The following is a 22,855-nucleotide window of genomic DNA, read 5'->3' on the forward strand; positions in this document are numbered from 1 at the left end:
AGCATTTTAAGGCTAGATATATTTACTTCTAAAGTATTGCAGTAGTTGTGCACTGTAAGTTTTAAGACATAGTTTTTTCACTATTATTTAGGTTTAGAAATTTTCTAAATTATATGAAAATAACCCATGAGTTATTTAAGTGAGCTATTTAATTACTTTGAAAACAATTCACGTATTATTTTAAAATATTTTAAATTCTCTGTTTTTTAAAGTTATTGTTCTATCATTTATTTCTAACTTAATTTTGTTTAGAAATGTGTTCTATAAAAAAATCAGCCTTTAAAATTTGTTACAAATTTCTTTATGACCTGGGACATGATCAATTATATTTTTTTTGTCTGCTTAAAGGGAGTATTATTCTGCAAATTTGAGTTTGTTATTCTCTCTATATATTCATAAGATAGAATTTTTAAATTGTATCGTTCAGATCTTCCAGCTTTACTCAATCTCTATATATTCATCAGACAGAATTTTTTAAGTTGTATCATTCAGATCCTCTAGCTTTACTCAATCTATTCCTTGTGTAATAGAAGTTATCAAAGAAAGCATAACAAAACTTTTGTCATATTGGCAGATTTCTCAATTTCTGGTTGTAATGTGATCGTCAATTTTTGTTTTACATTTTTTGAATATATTCTTATATACCTCATTGTTGAGAGGCACAAGAAGCTAAAGTTCAGAACTGTTATCCCAAATAGTAAGTGTTGGTTTCAAAATTATGAAATTATTACAAAGAGTAGGTAATCATTTGAGTTTGGGCATAGCCACTTTACAACTACAAAAAAAATGGATATTTGTTCATATACTTTTACTTATGGCTTCCTATTATATGAAAATAATAATACCTAAGAATTAGCTACCATTTTAAAGGTTTTACTGGAATTAATTTATTTAACTATACTCCTTACTGAACTGATTAATTATGAAACTAAAACAGATACTAGGGGCTTCAAGCTTGTTTAAATGAGCCACTGATAATAATAGATTTAATTAATTCAGGTATATCCAGAAGATAGCTGTCATTTTGGAATCTTAGCAGGAGGCAAAGACACTCTTCTTCATAATGTCTACTACCATGGTATGGTTTGGATCTGTCTCTCCATCCAAATCTCATGGTGAATTACAATCCCCAGTGTTGTAGGTGGGGCCTGTTGGAAAATGATTGGATTATGTGGGTGGATTTCTCATGAATGGTTTAGCACTATCCCTATGGTGCTGTTCTCATGAAGCGAGATCTGGTAGTTAAAAAGTATGTAGCACCTGCCCCCCCCACTCTCTATCTTGCTCCTCTCTGTCATGTGACATGCCTGCTCCTCCTTCGCCTTCCACCATGACTCTGTATTTCCGGGCAGGTGTCAGTATCATGCTTCCTGTACAATCTGTTGAATTGTAACCCAATTAAATCTTTTTTTTTTTTAAATACCCATTCTCAGGTATTTATAGGAATGTGAGAATGAACTTATACATACCACTCTCATGTTAGAGTGGATTACTGCTCTCATCATTATGATAATTCCGGCCTTAAGGATATGAAACGGCACACAGAACACAGAACTTGAAAAACTTTATCAGTTTGGCATTCTAGGTACATGCTTATGAGGTAGATCCTTAGATTTTTAATCAATTCAAAAAGCTATACTTTTGGGATGGAACTTACAAATTCAAATTCAATACTTATAATCCTCAAATTAGACATGGATAGCAGTAGCCACCAAAAATTAGACAGCACCATTTATCATGTCTGAAAGGGAATATAATGGAGTAACTCTGCTACTTGAGCTCTGCAAGGGTATCTGCTAAAACCACCTAAGTAACATCGAGTTGTGTTGATTAGATTAACAACTCAGTAAATGACTGGCAATTGCAAGATGATTACAAGTTTCAAATATGTTCTAAGTTTAACCATATTGTATTCTGCAGTCAAGAGTTAAACAAAAAATACAGAATTAAAAAAATCAATAGGCCAATAGGAGATAAAGGTAAAGGGAAATGCACTTGTGAAAACATGAGTATATATCATATAACTCTTCAAAATCAAGATTAGTAAACAGTAGAATTTTCAGAAACTTTTCAATGCTTTTTTTTTTCTTTTTTTTTTGCAGGCATGCAGGACAGCAAGCAGAGCAGATAAGATGCTGAATATTTGTCGCTGGTGGTGTTTCTTTTCTTTTGTAAATAATGGAAGGACAGGTGATTGCTTTGGATTTCATTGCACAGAAAATCATGAATAAAGGAAAATCTGACAGTGTTAATGTTCACTTTAGTGGAATAAATGAAAGCTGAATGTCACTTGTCATGGATGCTGTTTCTTTTTGATTGGAAAATAACAATAAAAATGCACAACTAAAAAGTAAAATATATTGCATTTAGTCTCCATATACAAAATACATTTTATTTGAAATATAAAATGTATTTCATTTGAATAAGTTATATAAAATATATGATTATTATATTAGTATATTATATTAAAATATTATATAATGATTATTGTTATACGTTGTATATTATAAAAATAATAATATAAAATATTATACACATATTATAAAAAATCACACACTAGGCTGGTACCTTTAGGTAAACCAGATCAGCCTATTTCTCGAGTCATCATTTGTAACTATTTTTAATTTAATTAAAAGCACAACACGTTCTTTAAGCAGAATATTTTGAACACTATGAATTACTCATTGATTTTTAATGTTAAATATTTAAAGTTTATCTAGGAAGAGACACTGGAAACAATTATAGTATTCTTATTTCATGTTGTAAAAATGACATGGAAAAGGCTTACAATTCAAGAGAAGGGCAGAAGTCAGAAATAAATATATATTAGAAGACTACACTTATATGTGAGGTTTCTCCAGTGCTTACCTCATTTTGTAGATCACTGAAAACGTGGTAGGCCTGGCTTCTGGTTAAGATGTTAGAGCAAACGTATGTTTATTGTGTTTCCAACTCTGAGGACCCTCTAAAAATAGGAAAGCAAAACACCTAGAGTAAATCCTCAAAAACAAAGAAGACAAGAGATGGGACTCCAGTGGATGTGAATTCAGCAAATTTGTGAAGTAACTGAAGTGACTGGGAAATACTGTGGGTGTAGCAGGGCATAAAAATGCAACAAAAGAGATTGCCTTTGTTGACAGGAGAGAAATTAATGTGGAGGAAACATACCTGGACTCCAGGCTTAGAGGTACCCATTGTAGCAAAGGGTGGGAGTAAAACATGGGCTCCATATAGGTAAAGGGTATAGTTTGAAAGTTTTACAAGGAAGAGTTAATCACTAATGCCCATGGAATATCAAAAGAGTATTTTTAAGGAAAAAATGAATATTCCAAGGTAAAATAAAAGCCACATATTGGCATTTGAAGATCTCTAATAAAACAGTCTCCTTATCACCCAAACTGAGGCCCACAATAGACATGCCTACGTTCTGACACAGAGCCTCCACTCAGATAGAGCTTTACCTGTAAATATAAATGCAAAGCCAAAAATCACCAGACGTGTGAGAAGAGTTCCCAGTACAAAAGTGAGAGGCATGAATAATCAGAGAGAATCAAGAAAACTAGAAGAAACAATAATGGTGTCTTACAAGATATGCTTCATCGATCAAGAAGGATCTGGATGCTAAGAGAAATCATCCAAAAATTGGAGAGATTTCTGAAAATTAAAATGATAGCAGAAAAAATACTCAAAAGAAGTATCGGAAGGTACATAGACATAGTTGAAGAAGTCTGATAGAAAAATAGCATGAATCTGCACCTACAAAGACAAACCACAGGTAAAATATGTGAGTTTAATTCTTCAGAAGGTGAAGGCTCAATCTAAGGGTTGGATAAGGCTGAAGGCTCAATCTGAGGGTTGACTAATAGAAATTTCAGAGAGAATAAAGAGAACACAGGTGTAGTGTTTAAAGAGCTGAGGGTACAGCAGTGAACTAGAAAGAGAAAGGGGAAGACAGACAATAGGAAAAACAAAACCCATGTACATGTCAGTTAGTAATAATTACTATGGACAAAAGGCAGGGCAAGAGAGAAGGAGAGTATGGAAGGGGAATTGCTAGTTTATGAAGGACCTGAAAGGTCTCTGATGAATTTGCATTGTCATAGAGGTTGGAGGAAGTGAGGGAGTGGGGACGGAGCCATGATGTTACCGGAGCTAAGAGCTTCCCAGTTAGACAGAATGTCAGGTGCAAAGGTTTTGAGATAGGAGTGCATGTGGCAAGTTGAGAAACAATGACACCATTGTTGCCAGAGCAATGAGTGAAGGGAAGGTTGGGGGAGATGCAATTGAAGAGGCAGCTAAGTAGGTGGCCAGGCTCTTACTTTGACTGGAACAGATCATGATTGGCAGGTTTTGATCACAGAAGGACACAATCTGGTTTACATTTCCAAGGGATCTTCCCGTTCTAGGGTTCCATGTTAGGAGAACATACCATGGAGTGGTGGAAGAAGGGAGGCTAGAAGAGGTGTTGGTGGATTGGCCAGGGTGGCTGCTGCAAAGGGGTAAAACGAGCTTGGATCCTGGGATATATTTGAAGACAGAGCTGACAGGGTTTGATGATAAACTGACATGCCACACAGAACATGCAGATCATGCTTCAAATGAGGGAAATTTGTAATCCTATCCTAAATACTGATTTCATGACAATAATCAATATTCACATTACTGTTGGTTCTGCTGAGGCAGTTGGGTTTTTTTGGTGCATCAATGCACTTAGGTAATGGTAATTCACTTTCAGCCTACAAATCACAGAGGCTCAATCAGCAGCCAGAGCACAGTCTATATACATCACAGAGTTGGAAAGTGACTTCAGACAGAAAGACTGACAGAGGGCCAGAATGAAAGCAAGGACCAGAGATAAATTCACCTAAGATAGGTGGAGATGGTTTCAGAAGCATCAATTGTACAAGTGCCAGAAGAAGATATTCTTATAGAAGTATGGCTTCATCAATATAAAGGGTTATTTGAAATGAAGTTGTGGTTAATAAAAGCATGAGCTATAACATCAGATTACTCTGGCTTTACTATTACAAGCTGGTTCACTTTGACCAAATAATTTAATCTCTTTAAATCTTAGCTTTCGTGTCCATAAAATGGACATATGTGATCCTTGTGATTTATAGGGTTGTGATGATAAAAGGAATAATGATGCATGTAAAGTTCATCCCAGGCAGATGAACATTTAATAATTCTTGACTATTATTAATGCTAAAGACAGGCTTTTCTTTTCCTGATAGGCTGAAGCAAGGAGGAAAACATGGACAAATATTTTGGCAGGAAGAGAATATCAAGAGGTTTCCATGTGAACAAGGAACTGCATTAGACCACTTGGAAAGTCCATGTGCTTCACGCTTCAATCAATCCTCACAAAACACACTTTCCCATCCTGTGAATTCATTTCCTCCATCATGAAAGCAATAAGTGAGAAGCTATAAAATCACAATTGCCTGCCTCGCTGCTGTGTCCATCTTTCAAAAAGTCAACAGAGCTGTTATTTTGACTCAGTTCTGAATGAAGACTGATGAAATGCAAGGGGTGGGGAAACTTGGGAAAAAACTGACCATTTTCACTTTAAGATACTTACAGTTCAGGGAAAAAGTACTGGCCATAACTGTAGACATTAAACTTCAGAGTGGCAGTTAAAATGCACAGGGATTGGGTACAATATCTTGATCAGATATTCTACAAAGAGTGAGAGATAGGCATCTACAAAATACAGAATTCCAATAATGCAAAAACAATTGTCCCAAAGAAGAAGAAAATTAGAGAGTATACTAAATGATTGCTGCACAGAGAGCACTAAGCTCTTATGATAAGGGCACACAGCTAAATTGCAAGGCAGAACAAATCACAGACGTTACTGAGGACAATAATTGTACCAGCTGATGTAATTGAGACGGAAAAAGACATGGACGGGTTAAGAAATTTTATGTACAGAAACAGAAAGAAATTTAATAGGAATATTTATGAAATGGGAATACGAAAAGAATATAATGTTTGTATAGACATGTAAAGCATATATATTATGTATTGCATATCATATATTCTCTGTATACTAGAATTTGTGTAGATATGTAAAGAACATATATATTCTAGTCTATATTTCTAGAATATACATTCTTTACATATCTATACAAATTTATATAGGTATTACATATCTAGATCATTTTAACATATCTGTATCTATTCATATTTTTAAATATGAATATGATATAGATGGTTCATAATCACATATATGATTTACATAGATATACAGTGTAGACCTATAAAAATATAATATTGCACCCAAAAGTAATAAAGTCAATTGACAAGTATAGAAATAGTCCTGGCTTAACAGAAACTCCTCTGAGAAAGACTGCTGAGGATAAGCTGCTAGTAAGCTCTCCCTATGCCAACAGTGCATGGCAGTTGTTCAAAAAGCAAATGCAAACTCAGGATGCATTAATTGAGGCACAGCAGGAAAGGTGCTATCCCTGTGTTCTCACATTGATTAGAAAACATTTGGAGTATTGGGTTCAATTCTGGAAAAGACTTAGAGAAAAACTCTAGATCTCCAGAGGAAGGTGGCCCAAATGATGACATATCTAGACATCATGCCGGATGGAAATGGTTGAAAGATCCCGACAATTTAGGCTGAACGAAGAAGATTTATGAGGTTTACATGTTGTTCTTTAAATATTTGAAGAGTAATGGTGTGGTGTGGAAGTAGGATTAGGTTTACTTTGTATAAGCTCAATTTTGCAGAACGAGTACCCGTAGGCAGTGTTGTAAGATCATGTACCAAGTTATAACGAAGCACATTTTTGTTTTTTTACTCACTAATATCCTGGATTTATTGTAACTGTTCCCAAGGGAATGGGCTATCTTGGAGGCAATGAACTCTTTCATTGGTGGTGTTCTGATAAATGCTAGATGGTCAGATAGAATCTACTTTATCTCATTTGCTTTTCACAACAATCATGAAGAAGCAAAGGTATTTTACTTTTATTTCACAGATAGGGAAATTACAGCTCACAAAGGTAAATTGGCTAGTTTTTGTTCTCAAAATTTAAACTGAATTTTCTCCCCCGGTGGATGAGACGTTTGAAGAACAAATATAAAATGACTTCAAATTTTAGGGACAAGATCAGGAAAAGATGAGACAGGTTAGAAAGTGTCACTTACTGTGAGGAAAGGTTATGAGATTCTAAGCAGAGATGGATTAACTGGTTATCAAAGGTGGAAATAACTTTTGGGGAAGAAACCCTCCCTATTTATGATATAAATATTATTTTCTGATAAGATTAAGGTACTTTTCCATTGTAATCAGGGAACAGCGGATACACAAGTTACATTGATGTTAATACAAGTTGTGATAAAATGTCAACTACTTGGTTTTAAGAAAAGGTGCTAACATCTGTCGGAAGAACCTACTACAAAGATAACCCTTGATAGGTACATCCTGGCCTAAGCAATCGGGCTTCAATTGCATATTGAACAGTTTGATTTTTAGCATTCATATTAATTTTTTGATACATTTCTTATAGTCTTAACAGCAATCACATCAGCATATTATCTGAAAAGTAACTGAAACTGTACCATCTTTATAAGTTTTACTCAAGGATACTTATTGCTCCTCTCTCTGTTTCCCTGTGGCTACACCACTCTCTAGACACGTGGTAACCATGAGATACTTTGCTTTAGCTCTTGGCCTAAACTCAGTTCTAAGTTCGGACAGAGCTCTCCAAGTAAGTCAAACCTAGCAGGCATATCCTTTATGAATTTACAGTTTTTATTCTTTCATTCAAAATTCACTCATACGGACACTTGGATAACAGTGAGTAAATATTTCATCAGGTAATATCTTGCTTTCTTCCTGATCCAGCACACGCACACACACACACACTGGACTAAATTGTGTCCCACCAAAATTTATACATTGATGCCCTAACTCTCTATGTGACAAAATCTGGACATATGGTCTTTGGGAGGAAATTAAGGCTAAATGAGGTTTTCAGAGCTGGGCCTTAATCTGATAAAGACTGTGATCTTATAAGAAGAGGAAGATATATCTCTTCTTCTCTGCCATGTGAGGACAAAGCAAGAAGGCTGATCTCTGTGACACAGAAGAGAGCTTCTCCAGAACCTGACCGTGTAGGCACCCATGTCAAACTCCAGTGTCCAGAACTGTGAGAAAATAAATTTGTGCCTTTTAAGCCACCCAATCTGTGATATTTTGTTATGACAGCAAAGCTGACTAATACACACACAGACACACACATTTACATGTATGTATGTATACATGCACACACACATACAGATCCATACTCTGTTTTACTTTTCTTTGCCCAATAAAAGTAAAACATCTTTCCTCTTTTCTTTAATCACTTTACACTTTGTCATTAAAAAGTCATCAAACTAAAAAGTCACTAACCATTATTCATAGCCAAAAAGCAGGGCTAGAGTTGCATTCACATTAAAACAACAACAACAACAACAACAACAACAAAAAAACAAAAAAAAAACACCAAAAGAAACAAAAGCAAAAACAGGGAAAAGCTTATGTTTTGAAGAGAAATTGGATATAATAAAGATCCAGTGTCATCAAACTCTAAATACTTGAAAATGGCCTAAATTCCTCTTAATCTCCACACCATTTATTCTACCACCGCTAATGTTCTTTCCATCTAGACTACATTTTCTACAGCTTGACATTCCTTATCTTTAACAGTATATTTAAATGCCTAATGCAGTCTTTCTAATGCAATCTGATCTCCCAGTATATGGTGATCTTTACATTCTTTGAACAATTTATATGTATGTTTTCTTCACTTACTATCTATCTTGTCCTTTCTTTCCTCCTTTCTACTTCTTTCTGCCTTATATATTATACTTTCCTTAGCTTCCTGCTTACTGCAAGATGCTCCATTATTCACGCTTTGTTTGTTTGTTTGTTTGTTTTGGTTTTTTGAGACTGAGTCTTGCTCTGTCACCCAGGCTATCAGGCTAGAGTGCAGTGGCACTATCTCAGCTCACTGCAATCTCTGTCTCCCTGGAGAGGGAGATTCTAGAGATTCTCCTGCCTCAGCCTTCTGATTAGCTGAGATCACAGGTGCCCACCACCACACCTGGCTAATTTTTATATTTTTAGTAGAGATGGGGTTTTACCACGTTGACCAGGCTGGTCTCAAACTCCTGACTTCAAGTGATCTGCCCAGCTTGGCCTCCCAAAGTGCTGGGATTACAGGCGTGAGCCACCATGCCTGGCCCATTATTCACTTTTGTAAGCCTTTTATTTAATCCAAGGCTGACTAACTAACAGTGTTAAGAAAACATTAATATCATTCATTAAGGGTGCAAAGCAAAAACAGTGTTAGAGACAAAATAGTAAATAAATTCATAATTTGTTATTCACATTAAGCTTGAAAAAATAATGATTCACTTAAAAAAAACTATAAGCCATGTGGTAGATTGTAAAAAAAATGGTCATGAATTCCTCCCTATCCTATATGTATGCCCCTTTGCAATGTAATTTTGCTGTTTCTATTAAGCGGTAAAATCTATTTTTCTACCTTGTTAAATCTGGTCTGGCTTTGTGACTTGCTTTGATCAACTGAATGTGTCAGAATTAAGTTTAGAGACAAGACCTCCAGTGGCCTTACAACTCTTGCTCTCTGCTTGAAACACTGCCTACAGACGCATGGTGGCTGCAGGATTAATGATAGCCCTACAGCCTACTCAAACATCTCACAGGACCGACATTATGTGTCCTTAGGGGTATGAGGCAAGTAGGCCTGGGGATGACTGGGTCTCTGTGACAATGAGACCTAAAAACCCTGGATACCCTATACACAAGTCTGTCTCAGCACAGATTCAACTCTCATAAGCCTTAAAAAAAGCATACCATTACAAGAAGAGACTAAACTCCCTTTACGAAAGAAACACCTAATAATTGACCTGCACTGAACACAGGTATAAGAAAGTGGGAGGAACATCCTCAACTCTGAGAATGATCTCCAGACAGAGACCCTCCTGGTCAGTTGATCATCTGACCCCCCAACTGTACCTGACCCATGCCACTGGCCTGCTCCCCACTATCCATCTCACAAGAGCACTGCCAGAACAAACAGCTTGAGCATCAGAGAGTATCTAAGACTCATCTTTGATATCTTTGATGTGAATTGGACTGAAGGGGAGAAATCACTCCTGGGAATGCTGGCTAATTAGGACCACCTTAGAGCTTCAAACATAATGAAACAATACTATATGTAGTAAGAAAACTTTTAAGATGGCCTGCGATGATCCCTGCATCCTGGTATTCCTGTTGTTGTGTGATCCCTTCCCTTCAGTGTGGGGTCTAGCATCATATTTATAGTCAATAGAATGTGCAAAGATAAATTGCTGCCATTTCCATGATTAGGTTATAAAACACTTGACTTCTGTCTTACTAGCAGACTCTCTTGTTGGCTTTGATGAAGCAAGCTGCCACATTGGAGAAGCCCACATGGTAAGAATCTGAGAGTGTTCTCCAGCCAGCAGCAGTGAAGAATTAAGACTGTTTGCTCAACAACCCTCAAAGGACTGTATCCTGACAGCAGCTATATAAATAAGTTTGGATGTGGATCCTTGCCCAGCTAAGCCTTCAGGTGAGACCGCAGTCCCAGCTGACACCATGATTGCAACCTTGTGAGCAACTGTACAGGAGCTAAGCCATTCCTGAATCCTGAGCCACTGAAACTGTGAGATAATAATGTTCTTGTTTTAAGTTTTTGGGTAATTTGTTATGCAGCAAAAGATAACTAACATACTCTAGCAATATAAGGGTTAAAAGTTGTTGCTGTTGATATGTGGGTCTTTCTCATCTGTTGATTTTTAGCCATAAGCGAGAACATCATTCTAAGATGTACCCAGTCTTGCTTATATCCTTGGAGAACTCTTTTGAAAACAGGGATCAAATTTCCTTCATTTCACCTAATATTTTAGTAATACACAAACTAGAAAGAAAACATAAAAAGTATTTGAAAAATAACTTCTTTGTAAGTTAAACATCTCTTCAAAATTACTTCCCCGTTACATAAACTCAATTCAAAATAAAATATCAATGTAACATTTTCTGTATAAGTCTGTATTTTACTATATAAATGCAAAGACATATAATAAATTTTATAATTTTGGTCTATCAGGTAAATTGTTAATATAAAGTAATGTAACAATTGTAATTTCCAAATATCCTGAATGAATTTGTTTTTCTGTCTTATTTTTTATTTGCATATATTATGCATTTGATTTTATATTAATTGTCATACTTCATTAAGATTTTTTTGGCAACCAGATAGATAAACATAGTCATGTAAAATCATTACTTAGAATAATTCAATATCCTTTTGTCATTCATTTATTTACCCATTATTTATTTTTTAAATAGTTTAAGAATGCTATTTATTTATTAAACTAGCAATTATCAAACAATGACTATGATGAGGCAACTTGCAAGTTTGGGAAATCTGTATGTAAGATAGAAAATGGGTACTAAATGATTCAAAATAAGATGTAGAGTGTTGAAAGTACATAAACAGTCCTGAAATTAACACAAATTAATTGAAAGTCTATTAAATTGATATACAGTCCTATTCCTGACAGTAAATCTACTAATTTCTTAGATGTACCAAGAATAAATTGATAGACTACTGTAGAACAGTTTTACATTAAGATATTTAAATAATTTTTCTTTTGCTTCTCATCTTATGACTTGTTGAGGTTTTAGCAAATAATAAACACATACCTAACAAATATAATGTCCTAAATATAAAAAAATAAGTTTTGAGTTTCTTTAATTAAAAAGAAAAAGAGTTTGTTGACATGGATATAACTCAATGTACTAAGAAGAATAAAATTTCATTTCAATTACCAATTTTCAACTAACTCTGAAAAACATAAATATTATTCTAGTTACCTAAGGCATTGACTGTTGAATTCTGCATGGGCAGATATTCATATCACAAAGTATATTGAGAGTTGGGCAGTAATTGTTACTCATTTCAGCAGTCAAAACTGAATGTAAAAACTGTATTTATTTTTTAATCTAATAGTCATTTCTAATCCTTTTATTAATCTTGTAAGGTAGCAGTTATTATTATGAATCTACTTGATACGTGGAGCAGCCCAAATCTCTGAAAGATACCTAAATTGCTAAAGTTTACAGAATGAGCTAGTAGCAAAGCTATGACTCAAATCTGAGTCTGTCTTGCTTCAGTCTTTGCTTTTTTATTCATATCATAACATAGATGGAGAATAGGTAAAGCTGATCTTTCATTACATCATTTGATTTAGAAAGCTATGAAAGTATTGAGTAAAAGGCATAAAGACCTTGCCAAAATCTGTTGTTGATCTTATTCTCAGTGTACTAAACATGCAAAGTTTTCAAGAATACACAAGAAAATTAATCTGACCTCTACCATAAATCCTTTAAGTTGATGGACAAGAATGAACTTCATTTCTAAGGAGGTCATCTCATCTAAATATAGAGAAAATGAGTCATAAACACAAGATTTTAAAAAATGTATACAAAGAGAATTGTGAAACCACATCTGGAATATTGCCTACATTTGTCATTGTCATGTTACAAGAATGTATAACACAACTGTAAAAGAGAAACAAAATTACAGTTTCTCTAAGATAACTAAAAAATAATATATTCTAGAGTAGAAAAAAGAGGCCTGCTGTGTTGAGAGTGACAGGGGAATTAGAAGAGGCACATGAAGTGAACATTATGCCTTGTATAGCATCAAAGAGAAATGTGACTTCAAACCAGATGGAATAACAGAACTGAAATATTAGGCTTGACACTCACTTTTATATCCTTTTTGTTGTCCTTTTGACTTTATTTTACCTGCAGATAACTGCTGAGAAACCAACAGTTAAAACTTCCTGGACTATTCTAGGAAGAGAAAAAAATTGGTGACACTAAGCCAGAAGAGAAGGCTGATAGTGGAGGCCATAATGAGTTTTGTATAGATAAAGGGATAGAATATGAATGACAGGAAGATATTATGTATTTCCATTGAGACTAGGGAAAGAGGGAAGGTCAAATTTAAGAAGGGTGCCCTATGGGCTTAGAGACACAAGATTGATTTTTTCAATGGAATAATGTTTCAAAATTACACTCTGCCAGGCAAGTTGTTCTCATACTGGTTTAGGTTCAGCAGTGCACTGAAAGACGGACAGTTTTCAACGACCTTTTTCAGACCATGATTAAAATTGTTTACCAGTTTTCTCATATCTTGCAAGATATGTATAAAATAATGATTCTCCCCTAATCTGACTTGGCTGTTTTAGCCTGGGAGTTTCTGTTTTACAGTCCTTTGTCCACAGAATTTCATTTTATAATGCAAAAAAAGTCAAAGGAGAGAGATGATCTTGATAGTTTCCTATGCAACAGAGCTGCTCACTTTATTTAAATGGAAATGTGCATTTTCATGGAAATTCAGGCCAATATTGATGAACAAAGATAAGCTGCCACTATTAAATAGAACAGTGATACACACACATATAAAAGTGCCCTAGAAAACTTATAAAAAAGTGAAATTTATAGGGAAAGATGGAGAATGTTAATAATATATGTACAGAAAAATTAAATTTTTATGGTTCAGTTGCACAGTATTTTGATGGTTAGTAGTCGAAAATCTCAGGACAAAGATTGAGGAAGACAGCCTTAATACATATATCTCGAGGAGGATAGTGATTTAATATGAAAAGATTAAGTGGCACATTATCTTTTACAAGTAAATATTAGCCATCTAACAAACATTGTTCAGTGAATGTGTTAAGAAATATCACGGGTCAGGTGTGATATTATGCTTTTTGTGAAAATGTTAATATGGGTGTTTTACATTTATTTTTGATAACTCATTTAAGAAAGATTTAATGATTGTATATTGTGCTTTTCCAACTAGACATCTGAAAATTAATCTTAACTGTTGCTTTGCATGCATGTCTTGCATCTATAAGAGATGGAGGTCTCGAATATTTTTCCTTGGCAATGAACTGTGAATCTAAGTACTCCTTGCCATTCCTACCGTCAATGCCTTAATTCTGCCTGAATATCCTTCACTTGACAATTGTCACAACCTGGTACCTGGCCTCTCTCATCTTCTCCACCCCACTTCACCTCTGTCCAGCATCTAGACTACCACTTAAGTTACTTAATTTACATTTCCAAGGGGACTACTTAAAGGACAAAGATGAAGAAGAAAGAGTCTGAGAAGAAACAGTCAATAGCTGGGGAAAGAAAATAAACGTTACGAGACAATCTAAGAAAGTATTTATAGTTACAGATTGGGAAAGTAACCAGAGGTACACAGATACTACGTAACAACTGGTTCTTCTTCAATTTGAGTAATGTTTTGTCCACACTGCTGCTATGGAAAACATGCACACTTCACACATTCACAAAAATAAAGTTTTAGAAACATGACTCCTATGGTTTGAATGTGTCCCCTCAAGTGCACACATTGGAAATGTAATCCTTAATACAACCGTGTTTAGAGGTGGGACCTAAAGAGGTAATTAGATCATGAGGGCTGAGCCCTCATGACTGGATTAATGCAGCAGGCTCGTTATAAAAGGTAGAGATCAGCCCCCTTTTTCTCTCCCTCCCCCATGTGATGCCTTCCACCACGTTATCATGCAGCAGGAAGACCCTCCCCAGATGTGGCCCCTCAATCTTGACTTAGCCGCCAGAACCTTGAGCCAAAAATTCTGTTCATTATAAATTACCTGGTGCGAGGCATTCTATGAGGGCAGCATAAAAGGACTATAACAATGATCTAAAGGAATAAATTGACAGAGCAGTACTGGCCAGGGGCACAAAGAGGCAAGTTAGGTTTTAACACTTTTTAATCATTTTTCTGGATATGGACAGTAAAAGGACTCTTAGCATATTGTTTGAAAGCTAAAACAATCAACGATGAATACAGATTTAAACAGAGACCCCAATCTATAGGAATAACTACATGGTTTAGAGAGTCTGTCTTTGTCAAATGAGATAAATCCCATTATGACTTATTAGAGTTCAGGGACAGCAGGTGGAATAATGAAATTAAAATAATCTCTTTAGTAGTTAAGTTTTGCTTTTGCAGTAACCATTATACTTTCTTAAGAGGAAAATTTACATTTTAGTTGAAAAAAATCCAAAAATAAAAGAAACATTTAATTTCTTCATATTGTTTATACTTCAGATACTTGATTTTATCTCTCAACATTATGATTTCACACACTGGCATTTTGTTATGTTGTAGCACAAAGGGCTAAAACAGAAAATGCTTCTCCTGTGTCTACATGAGTACTGAACAAGACAGTATAAAAAGACATATCAGTTTTTCTCAGGTTCAAGAAGAAGAAAGCCAAACATTGTGTGCAATGGAGATTATTCAACCTCCTCTCTTCTCTATCCCTTTGCTGTCTTAAAACAAACTCCAAAGCTAAATAAATATAATTCAATCACTCTTCTCAATTATGCTTGCTGATGTGCTCTTTGTTCAGTGGAAGAAGATAGAGAATCTGGTTCCATTTCAGGTCCTTAATCTTTCTGGTATGGCAGCTTCTTGGCTGAGAACATAAAGATTATGAACATAAAGGCCCTTGTGGCAGCTTTTAGAGGGAGACCCAGCCATGCAGGAGATGAGGTGATCTATGGTACATAGGGAATGGAGTGAAATCAGGAAGAACTCTGTGCAAATGTGCCTGAAATTCTTGAGGTAGTTCTACTTCTCTGTGTAACAGGATTAGCTTCATGAGTATGTGACTTGTGCAGTCACATAGAGCCTTGAGTTTAGGTGTGCCCTGTAGTTGGTTTAGTTCTCCGTTGTCACCTTCTTGAAATTCCTAATACATTTTTAACAAGAGACTCTATGTTTCAGGGTATACTGGGTCCTGCAAATTATGTAGTTTGTCCTTCTGGGGGGAAAAGGACTTTAAAAGAAACAGAGGATCATCAGCTGCTTTCTTTTGGCCTTTGTAAAGACATGACACCTGGCTGGAATGGCCATGCTTGCATCTGTTCTGCTGTTTCCAAAGGATTAAACAAATCTCCAGCATCTAGAGGAGACCTCTGTTCCCATCAAGATCCAATCTCCCTTCTCTAGTTTAGGAAAACAGCCCCCCTGCATAAATATATGCATTTTAGCTGCATACATGGCAGCCGTCAGCAATTCCATTTCCAAATTCTCTAGCACTTAAATGTGTCCATGTTATTGTTATTTGGACCACTGAGATGTGAATACTGTGGAAGTTTCAGGTTATTGCCTTAAAAGCAAAACCAGAGAGACTGAACTATTTCCTTTTTCTTCTCACAGGCAGGAAGGCAGATGTACTGATGACCCAGCTTTGGTCATTTGGAGGAGAAGGGTACGCTAGGGGAAGGCAGAGCCAAGAATAGAAGGAACTTGGGCCTTGCAAGTCCCCCTGAATGAGAGCTCCGCAGCCAGCATGGACTATGCACCTTGGGTCAAGCATCTGAAAGAGGAATAAATCTGTATTCTGGAGTCTCTTTGTTACATCAGCTTAGACTCTGCCCTTACTAATGTACAGCATAAATTCCTGTGTGGTGATTTACAAGAAATTTATATTTATTCAGAATAGTTAAATAATAAAGTGTTCTAAGTATTGGAAAATTCTACATAGGAAAAAACACTAAAATTTGCATTAAAATGACATAAAACTACACTGAACCAAATTTTATCTTTGGTGATTCTCAGAACTTTTCTGTGTCTTGCAGAGGCTCATGGTCATCATTTTAAATACTATTATAATTATAGTATATGTCTATAGATGTTGGTGCTCGAGTAAATCTATAACCTTATGACAAACTCCTAAAAACTCTAGTTTCATTGTAATTTATCTCCACTATAAAAAAAGGCCATAGAATGTTAAAAGTAACTTTTGTGAATGTTCTCAGTATTTGGAAACAAACGGACACTCAGTATACTTAAAAACAAAACAAAACAAAACAAAACAAAAACCATATACAAGATCACTTTACTTCTCACTTGTTAAAACTTTTCAATGACCAAAACTGCCAAGATATAAGACAGTATGTTGATAAACCAGTTACAAAGAAATTAAGGAATCTTTTGTTCAAAAGCATAGATTTGACATTTACCTGCCCCAATGACTCTCTCAATGCGAATTCTTGAGGGATCAATCTCCTTTGCAAATTCATGAACTGCTAGGGATGGGTCTTCGTATGTATCTGGATCGATGTAAGTTTTAATTCCCGGGAAGCGCACTGCAACAACAACAACAAAATGATTGATTTAGTTTGAGTATCTCTGTAGTCTACATCTTGTGAACATTTAAAACGGGGAATGACATACTGAAGTAGTCAGTCTTATTAATGACTTAAAGTCTCTCTTTTCTTCCTGTCCCACCCTCTGCCCATATGAAAGCTTTGACTACAAGGGTCAAACATTTATTTACCTCACTGTTAATGTAGAATGACCTGGTGGATTCCTAGAAACTGAGCTGACAGATTCCAGAAATCACATGTCTCATATTTCTGTAAAATGTTTAATCAGCTCACTCATTCACTAAACTTCCAAAACAGTCCACATTAGCTCTCGCTTGGGGAATGGGAAAAATGAGGCATAAGCCTCCCTCCAAAACAAGGAAGCCCATTAGGGTCCCTCCCGTACCTTTTGTACTCTACGGCATTAGGTTTCATGAACTCATACCCTAGTCCTGTGGTCTCTCCCTTTTCCAGAAAACCTCAAGCAGTAAAGAACTGATTCCATGGCATAGAAACAAGAAAGGCCAGTAGGGATAATGGCCATTTTCTGTATTTACATAGTGGTTTCCATGGACTGACTACACATAGTGCTGAAAAGGATCAGCTTGTCTATCCTGGTGGGAAGGATGGAAATCAAAGGCCAAAATCTGGTCATTGGTTGTACGTCTGTTGAGCTTCATTGGTGGGGATGGAGTACTCACAGCCTACAGGCAGTTAGGATGATGAGAAAGGATGGCTAGAAAACATGAATGTGTGGTTGTATGTCCATTTGTAAATATCCAAAGAAGTCATAGACTGCCTCTGCCCATGCATATCCCTCTGTTTTGCTCACTTATTTATTTCTCTTCTTTTATTAGAGAAATGGCAGTCTTGCTATGTTGTCCAGGCTGGCCTTGAATTCTTGAGCTCAAGTGATCCTCCTGCCTCAGCCTCCTGAGTAGCTGGGACTACACACACAAGCCACCAAGCTGGATCATTAATTTCCATTTTCCGTTTTAGATCTCTAGACAGGAGGTTATTTCTTATATATCTTTCTATCTTTCCAGCTATCTTTGGTATGGTTTTTACAGGCAATAATCACACAGAGAGCCTTTATTGAATACAAACTAGTAGAGATTAAAAGACCAATGTGAAATTTGTGGCAGAGTGGATAGTATTTTGCTTTTGTTACTTCTTAGATTTTGAAAGCCATATAATACCCAGCGTTAACTGTTTTTTGACTCTCCTTGCAAAACAAACAGACAAAAAAATCAAAAGCAACAAACAAAAGGCAATAAAGTTTAGAGGAGGTATTGAAATGCCCAATATTAGCAGCAATTTGCTTCCTTAGTCCTTCTATGCCCATTGCCTTCATTTATACATTTGGTCTTCTGTCTTCTTAGTGCTACATATGGACCATGAGAAAATTAATATTTCTCAAAGTAGCACCAGAAAAGTGTATTTCCAGGTATCCCCAGACCTGACACTAATTTTAACATGTCATGCTTTTCTTGACTTCTCAAAGTATACATTGGAGAAAAGGACAACAGATAGTCTCTACCTCTATTTTATATTCCATATATTTTTATAACAACTTAGTAGAATTTGTGATTTCAGACTGAGTTCTATAACCTGAAACCTAGTAGCCACTACTAATTATTAGTGGTTTCTAATCAGATATGTAGTCGTGTTGATAATATTATGTTAGACACAGATAACAAGCATCATTTAGTAACTCATACGTGGTTTTAACTATTAAACTATTCAATTGTTTAAGGTGGTACACATTTCTATAGAATAAAAGCAGTAAATATCACTTTTTTTCATATAAACATGATATGTGTAGTAAAGAGGAAAATAAACAACCAAACTGAATTCCAGTTTTGAATACCTGGTTACTAATTTAACTTATCAACGTCTTCCTAAACATCAGTTGGTTAACTTTCTTCTACCTCCTTGGCTGTCTCGAGTTATTTTCGTCGCTTCATGCTGGGCCCATCTGGTTTGGTTTATGCTAACCTGACTCTTGGAAAACAGATAATAAATGCCTCAGGAACACCTTTTCCCTCGGCATATCAGTACCAAATGCCCTGTAGTGAATCTTAAGGTTGCCCGGAGTAAGTCATCAGCCCAGGTGTCTGGATCCAGGTTTCTGCAATCTGTTTATAGCCTTTCTGGGTTATCCCATGCCAGATATCAGTTCCCTCAGCTCTGCCAGTGCAGTAAGACTCAAACTTACTATATAAACATTCCTCACTTAAATCCTTTCCCTTTCCTGGAGGGTGGTATAGATTGAAATGTCCTTTATTATCTTTTGCTCAATTTGAAATAAAAGATAAATTAAAACAGTTAAGTTGTTTTGCATATTATCTCTACACTGTGGTTAATTAGAGAACATCCCTTTCTTGTTAATCCAGTGTCTCACAATAGAAAAACTGTCTTGCAGAGGTAGTTTGCAATTTGGAGGTGGAGGTGGAGGTGGATGTTGAGGAGGAGAAATTGTCAATTATCAAACCAACTATAGTGGTAATTATAGGCTGCTTGGGAATAGATCTCTCAAATGAATATAACCTTGTAGTCAGCCCAAGGATTTCATACATATTCTAAGAGTTAAAGAGCTGATATTCTTTTTTAATATTAATGAATTATAAATTGATTTGTTATATATCTAAAAGACAGTCCCTACAAGAAGGAATAAAGATTCCCTAATATTTATTTCTATGTCTAATGCTCCACTAGATAAAAACCAACTCCTATTTTGGAGCCATTGTGAGTGGCAAATAATTTGATAAAATCAGTCAACTATTATTTTTAGCAAATTCAGTCTGTTGTGTTTTCCAGCAAGCAGAATTGGGAACAAGGTAATGTTATTTAATGAGAAGCAGGTGCAACTTTCACCAACAAACCTGGAAACCAGATGAAAATTCTGAGTGCTGAAAGGTTGGAAGAAATTTTTTTTCTTTTGTTTCTCAACTCAATAGATACAGTTTGAATGAACTCCTGAAGTGCTGGAACAGTATAAAATAATGAAAGAAAGTCACTGCGCTACTTACAATGCCCATTCTGTAAGTGGTTTCTTCTCTTCTCTTCTGACTTCATCTTGGCTTTTATGTACCATTGACATCTTTTAAAAAAATCAAAAGAAACTTGTTTTAAGAAGTATGCTGGATACAAAGCAAAACCAATTAAAATACATATAATCTATGAACAAAGTTCTTGTCATAAAGACCACTTTTAAAATATCTTTATAATGTGAAAATATTCTATATAAGGATTTTTATGTACATTGAAACTAGTCCTAGAATAAAATACTGTCAAGTAGATGGATTTGCAAGATAGGAGTCTTAGAAAATATTTAATAATCTGCCATAACCATCCCTTATATGACTACTAATAGCTAGAGTTGGTAAAAAAAATTAAAAGTCAAAATAAAAAAAGTATTTTGAGTCAGTATCTCAGAAATGTATACAACTGTCTTCCATTTTCATTGCTAAACAGCAGGATCGTTCAGTAGTTTTATTTTTTAATATTTGGAATTTTGTAGAGGCATGTTCTAGTCTCCCTGTGGATCATGCTCCCAAGAGTTCTTCAATATGAGTAAATTCTTCAACATCCGTGTGATTTGATGGTTTATCAAATTTGTACTGGCTAAACAAAGTATATCTGTGTTACATAATTCAATCTTTCACTGGGAATTTTGCCTCAAATTCTATGGAAAGTTGAGTATTCAGAAATGTCTTACAGTTTTCATAGAATATTTTTCAATGAGTGCTCCCCTACCAAAGTGCTTAAGCGATACTTCAAAATATTTTTTTCTATTTTATATAATTGAAATTGTTCTCTTCAATGCATGGAATGTTAAAGCAATTTCTGATGAAATATAAATTGGCAAACATATAAGCTGAAAGCTGAAAATAATTTAGCACAATTTTTTCTTCATCATTTAATTCTCCTTTTAAGTGGTATTTCTATTCTGCTCCAGGAATCCCAAATAAAGATAATATTTGAGCCCAACTCTCAAGTTTATTAGGCAATACTTATTTAGCCTGCAAAGATTGAAATGTTTTCTTTTGTGTTCGTCATATTTATGTGTTAAGGAAATATTTTCTGATGCCTTAATGAAATGCTTTGCCACATGTGTATGTGCTATTTAAATCATTGTTTACCGAAATATTCTATGAAAAAATAAGGCCTTAACTTATGTTCTTGATACATATAACTGTATTCAATTTTGCAATATAGTGAATCATCATTAAATTTCTTTTAAACGTACAGAAGATTTTTTCTATTGTAAATAATATAATACTGATGTTAAATAAAAATCACATTTAAGAAATTACTCCCTCCTTCAAAGAAACTTTGAAAATGGAAAACAAAAATATTTCTGAATCAAAATCAAACATCATACTTAATTTTCCACAGTATAGTTACATGATACAATTTGTATCTTTGGAGTTAAGATCTCCTTTAAGTACAATGGAACGCCATTGTACTTGAATAACTAAATAAACTTTCTGGGCTCCAAAGCAGATTGTCTTTAAATGGTATGTAACTTCATGATAATTAGAGTATTATAAAGTATCAGTGACCCCAGTTCAAAATGCATTGGCAGCATTAATGTTATAGAGGTTAAGGAACATACAGTAACGTTTATTCTTCTATTTAGCATTTTCCTAATAAAGTTTGCTAAACACATAGCAATGCTAAAGTACTGGCAATTTGATTTTCTTAACCAAATTGTCATTGTGACTTTACATACAACAAAATAATTTTATTTTCTTTTTCCCTTTCTTTTTTAAACTTGCACCGTTAACCCTCACTGAAACTTTCTCTCTGTCTCTCTCTCTGTCTCTCTCTGTCCTTCTCTTTTTCTCCTCTCCCCTCCCCTCCTTCCTCTCTCTTTCTCCTTCCCTAACCATAACTGTCTTGTAAACCCTCTCTTTGCCAGAGAGTCCAAAACAGTATGGGAATAACTTTAATCTTTTTCAGAAAACTTAGGCCTCCACCAGGATGTTTAGGGATTTTATTTTTTATAACCACTTTACTCTGGCTAGTGATTCAAGTATTTGTAGGCCATGTTTGATAAGCTGCAGTGCTGAACATTTAATCTTCAACCTAATGGTTAATTGGTTTAGAGATTCCAAAATTTGTTTTCTGTACTCTATAGAAGATGAGCATTATCAAAGTTCTGATGATGGCAGACAGCTGTCAGAGGTTAGCCCTAAAAATAAAGGAAAAGGGTCCTAAGAGAATGCTGGACAACAGTGCCTGATGGTGGCAACATGTTATGCCCAAATTAGTACTTTTATTACGATGAATTTATCATTATTTCCTGCATACTTTCATGTATGTTTTTTCCTTGTTACTATAGCTAGCATTATTCAATCAGCTAATCACCCCCCAAAACTAAAGACCTCCAAATACTCTGTCTTAATTCTAAGACCATTACTATATCTGTTTATATGCATGAAAAACTTAAGTAAACATAGTTGTAATGTGCCTTCTTTCCATTAATTTCACAAGTAAGTCATCATTTTTAACTCAACCACATTAGAATATCCATGCTGCTTTTTTCCTTGGTAAATTCTATAAAAGGCGGTTTGTGACAGCTAAATC

At 35.1% G+C, this 22,855-nt stretch overlaps 1 protein-coding gene across 2 annotated transcripts in view; it reads right to left on the reverse strand.

Moving 5' to 3' along the window:
• Nucleotides 1-22,855, reverse strand: part of EPHA6 (EPH receptor A6) — a 941,507-nt gene that overhangs the window by 252,090 nt on the left and 666,562 nt on the right. For both annotated transcript variants that reach the window (XM_033211549.1, XM_033211552.1), the window contains 2 exons: nt 20,293-20,363; nt 17,135-17,260 (listed from right to left, as the gene is read on the reverse strand). In XM_033211549.1, the coding sequence (XP_033067440.1) occupies nt 17,135-17,260; nt 20,293-20,363 (197 nt within the window). The remainder of the gene's footprint in view (nt 1-17,134; nt 17,261-20,292; nt 20,364-22,855) is intronic.

Source organism: Trachypithecus francoisi, unplaced genomic scaffold (assembly GCF_009764315.1).
Source record: "Trachypithecus francoisi isolate TF-2019V2 unplaced genomic scaffold, Tfra_2.0 Lachesis_group0, whole genome shotgun sequence".
Classification (NCBI taxonomy): domain Eukaryota; kingdom Metazoa; phylum Chordata; class Mammalia; order Primates; family Cercopithecidae; genus Trachypithecus; species Trachypithecus francoisi.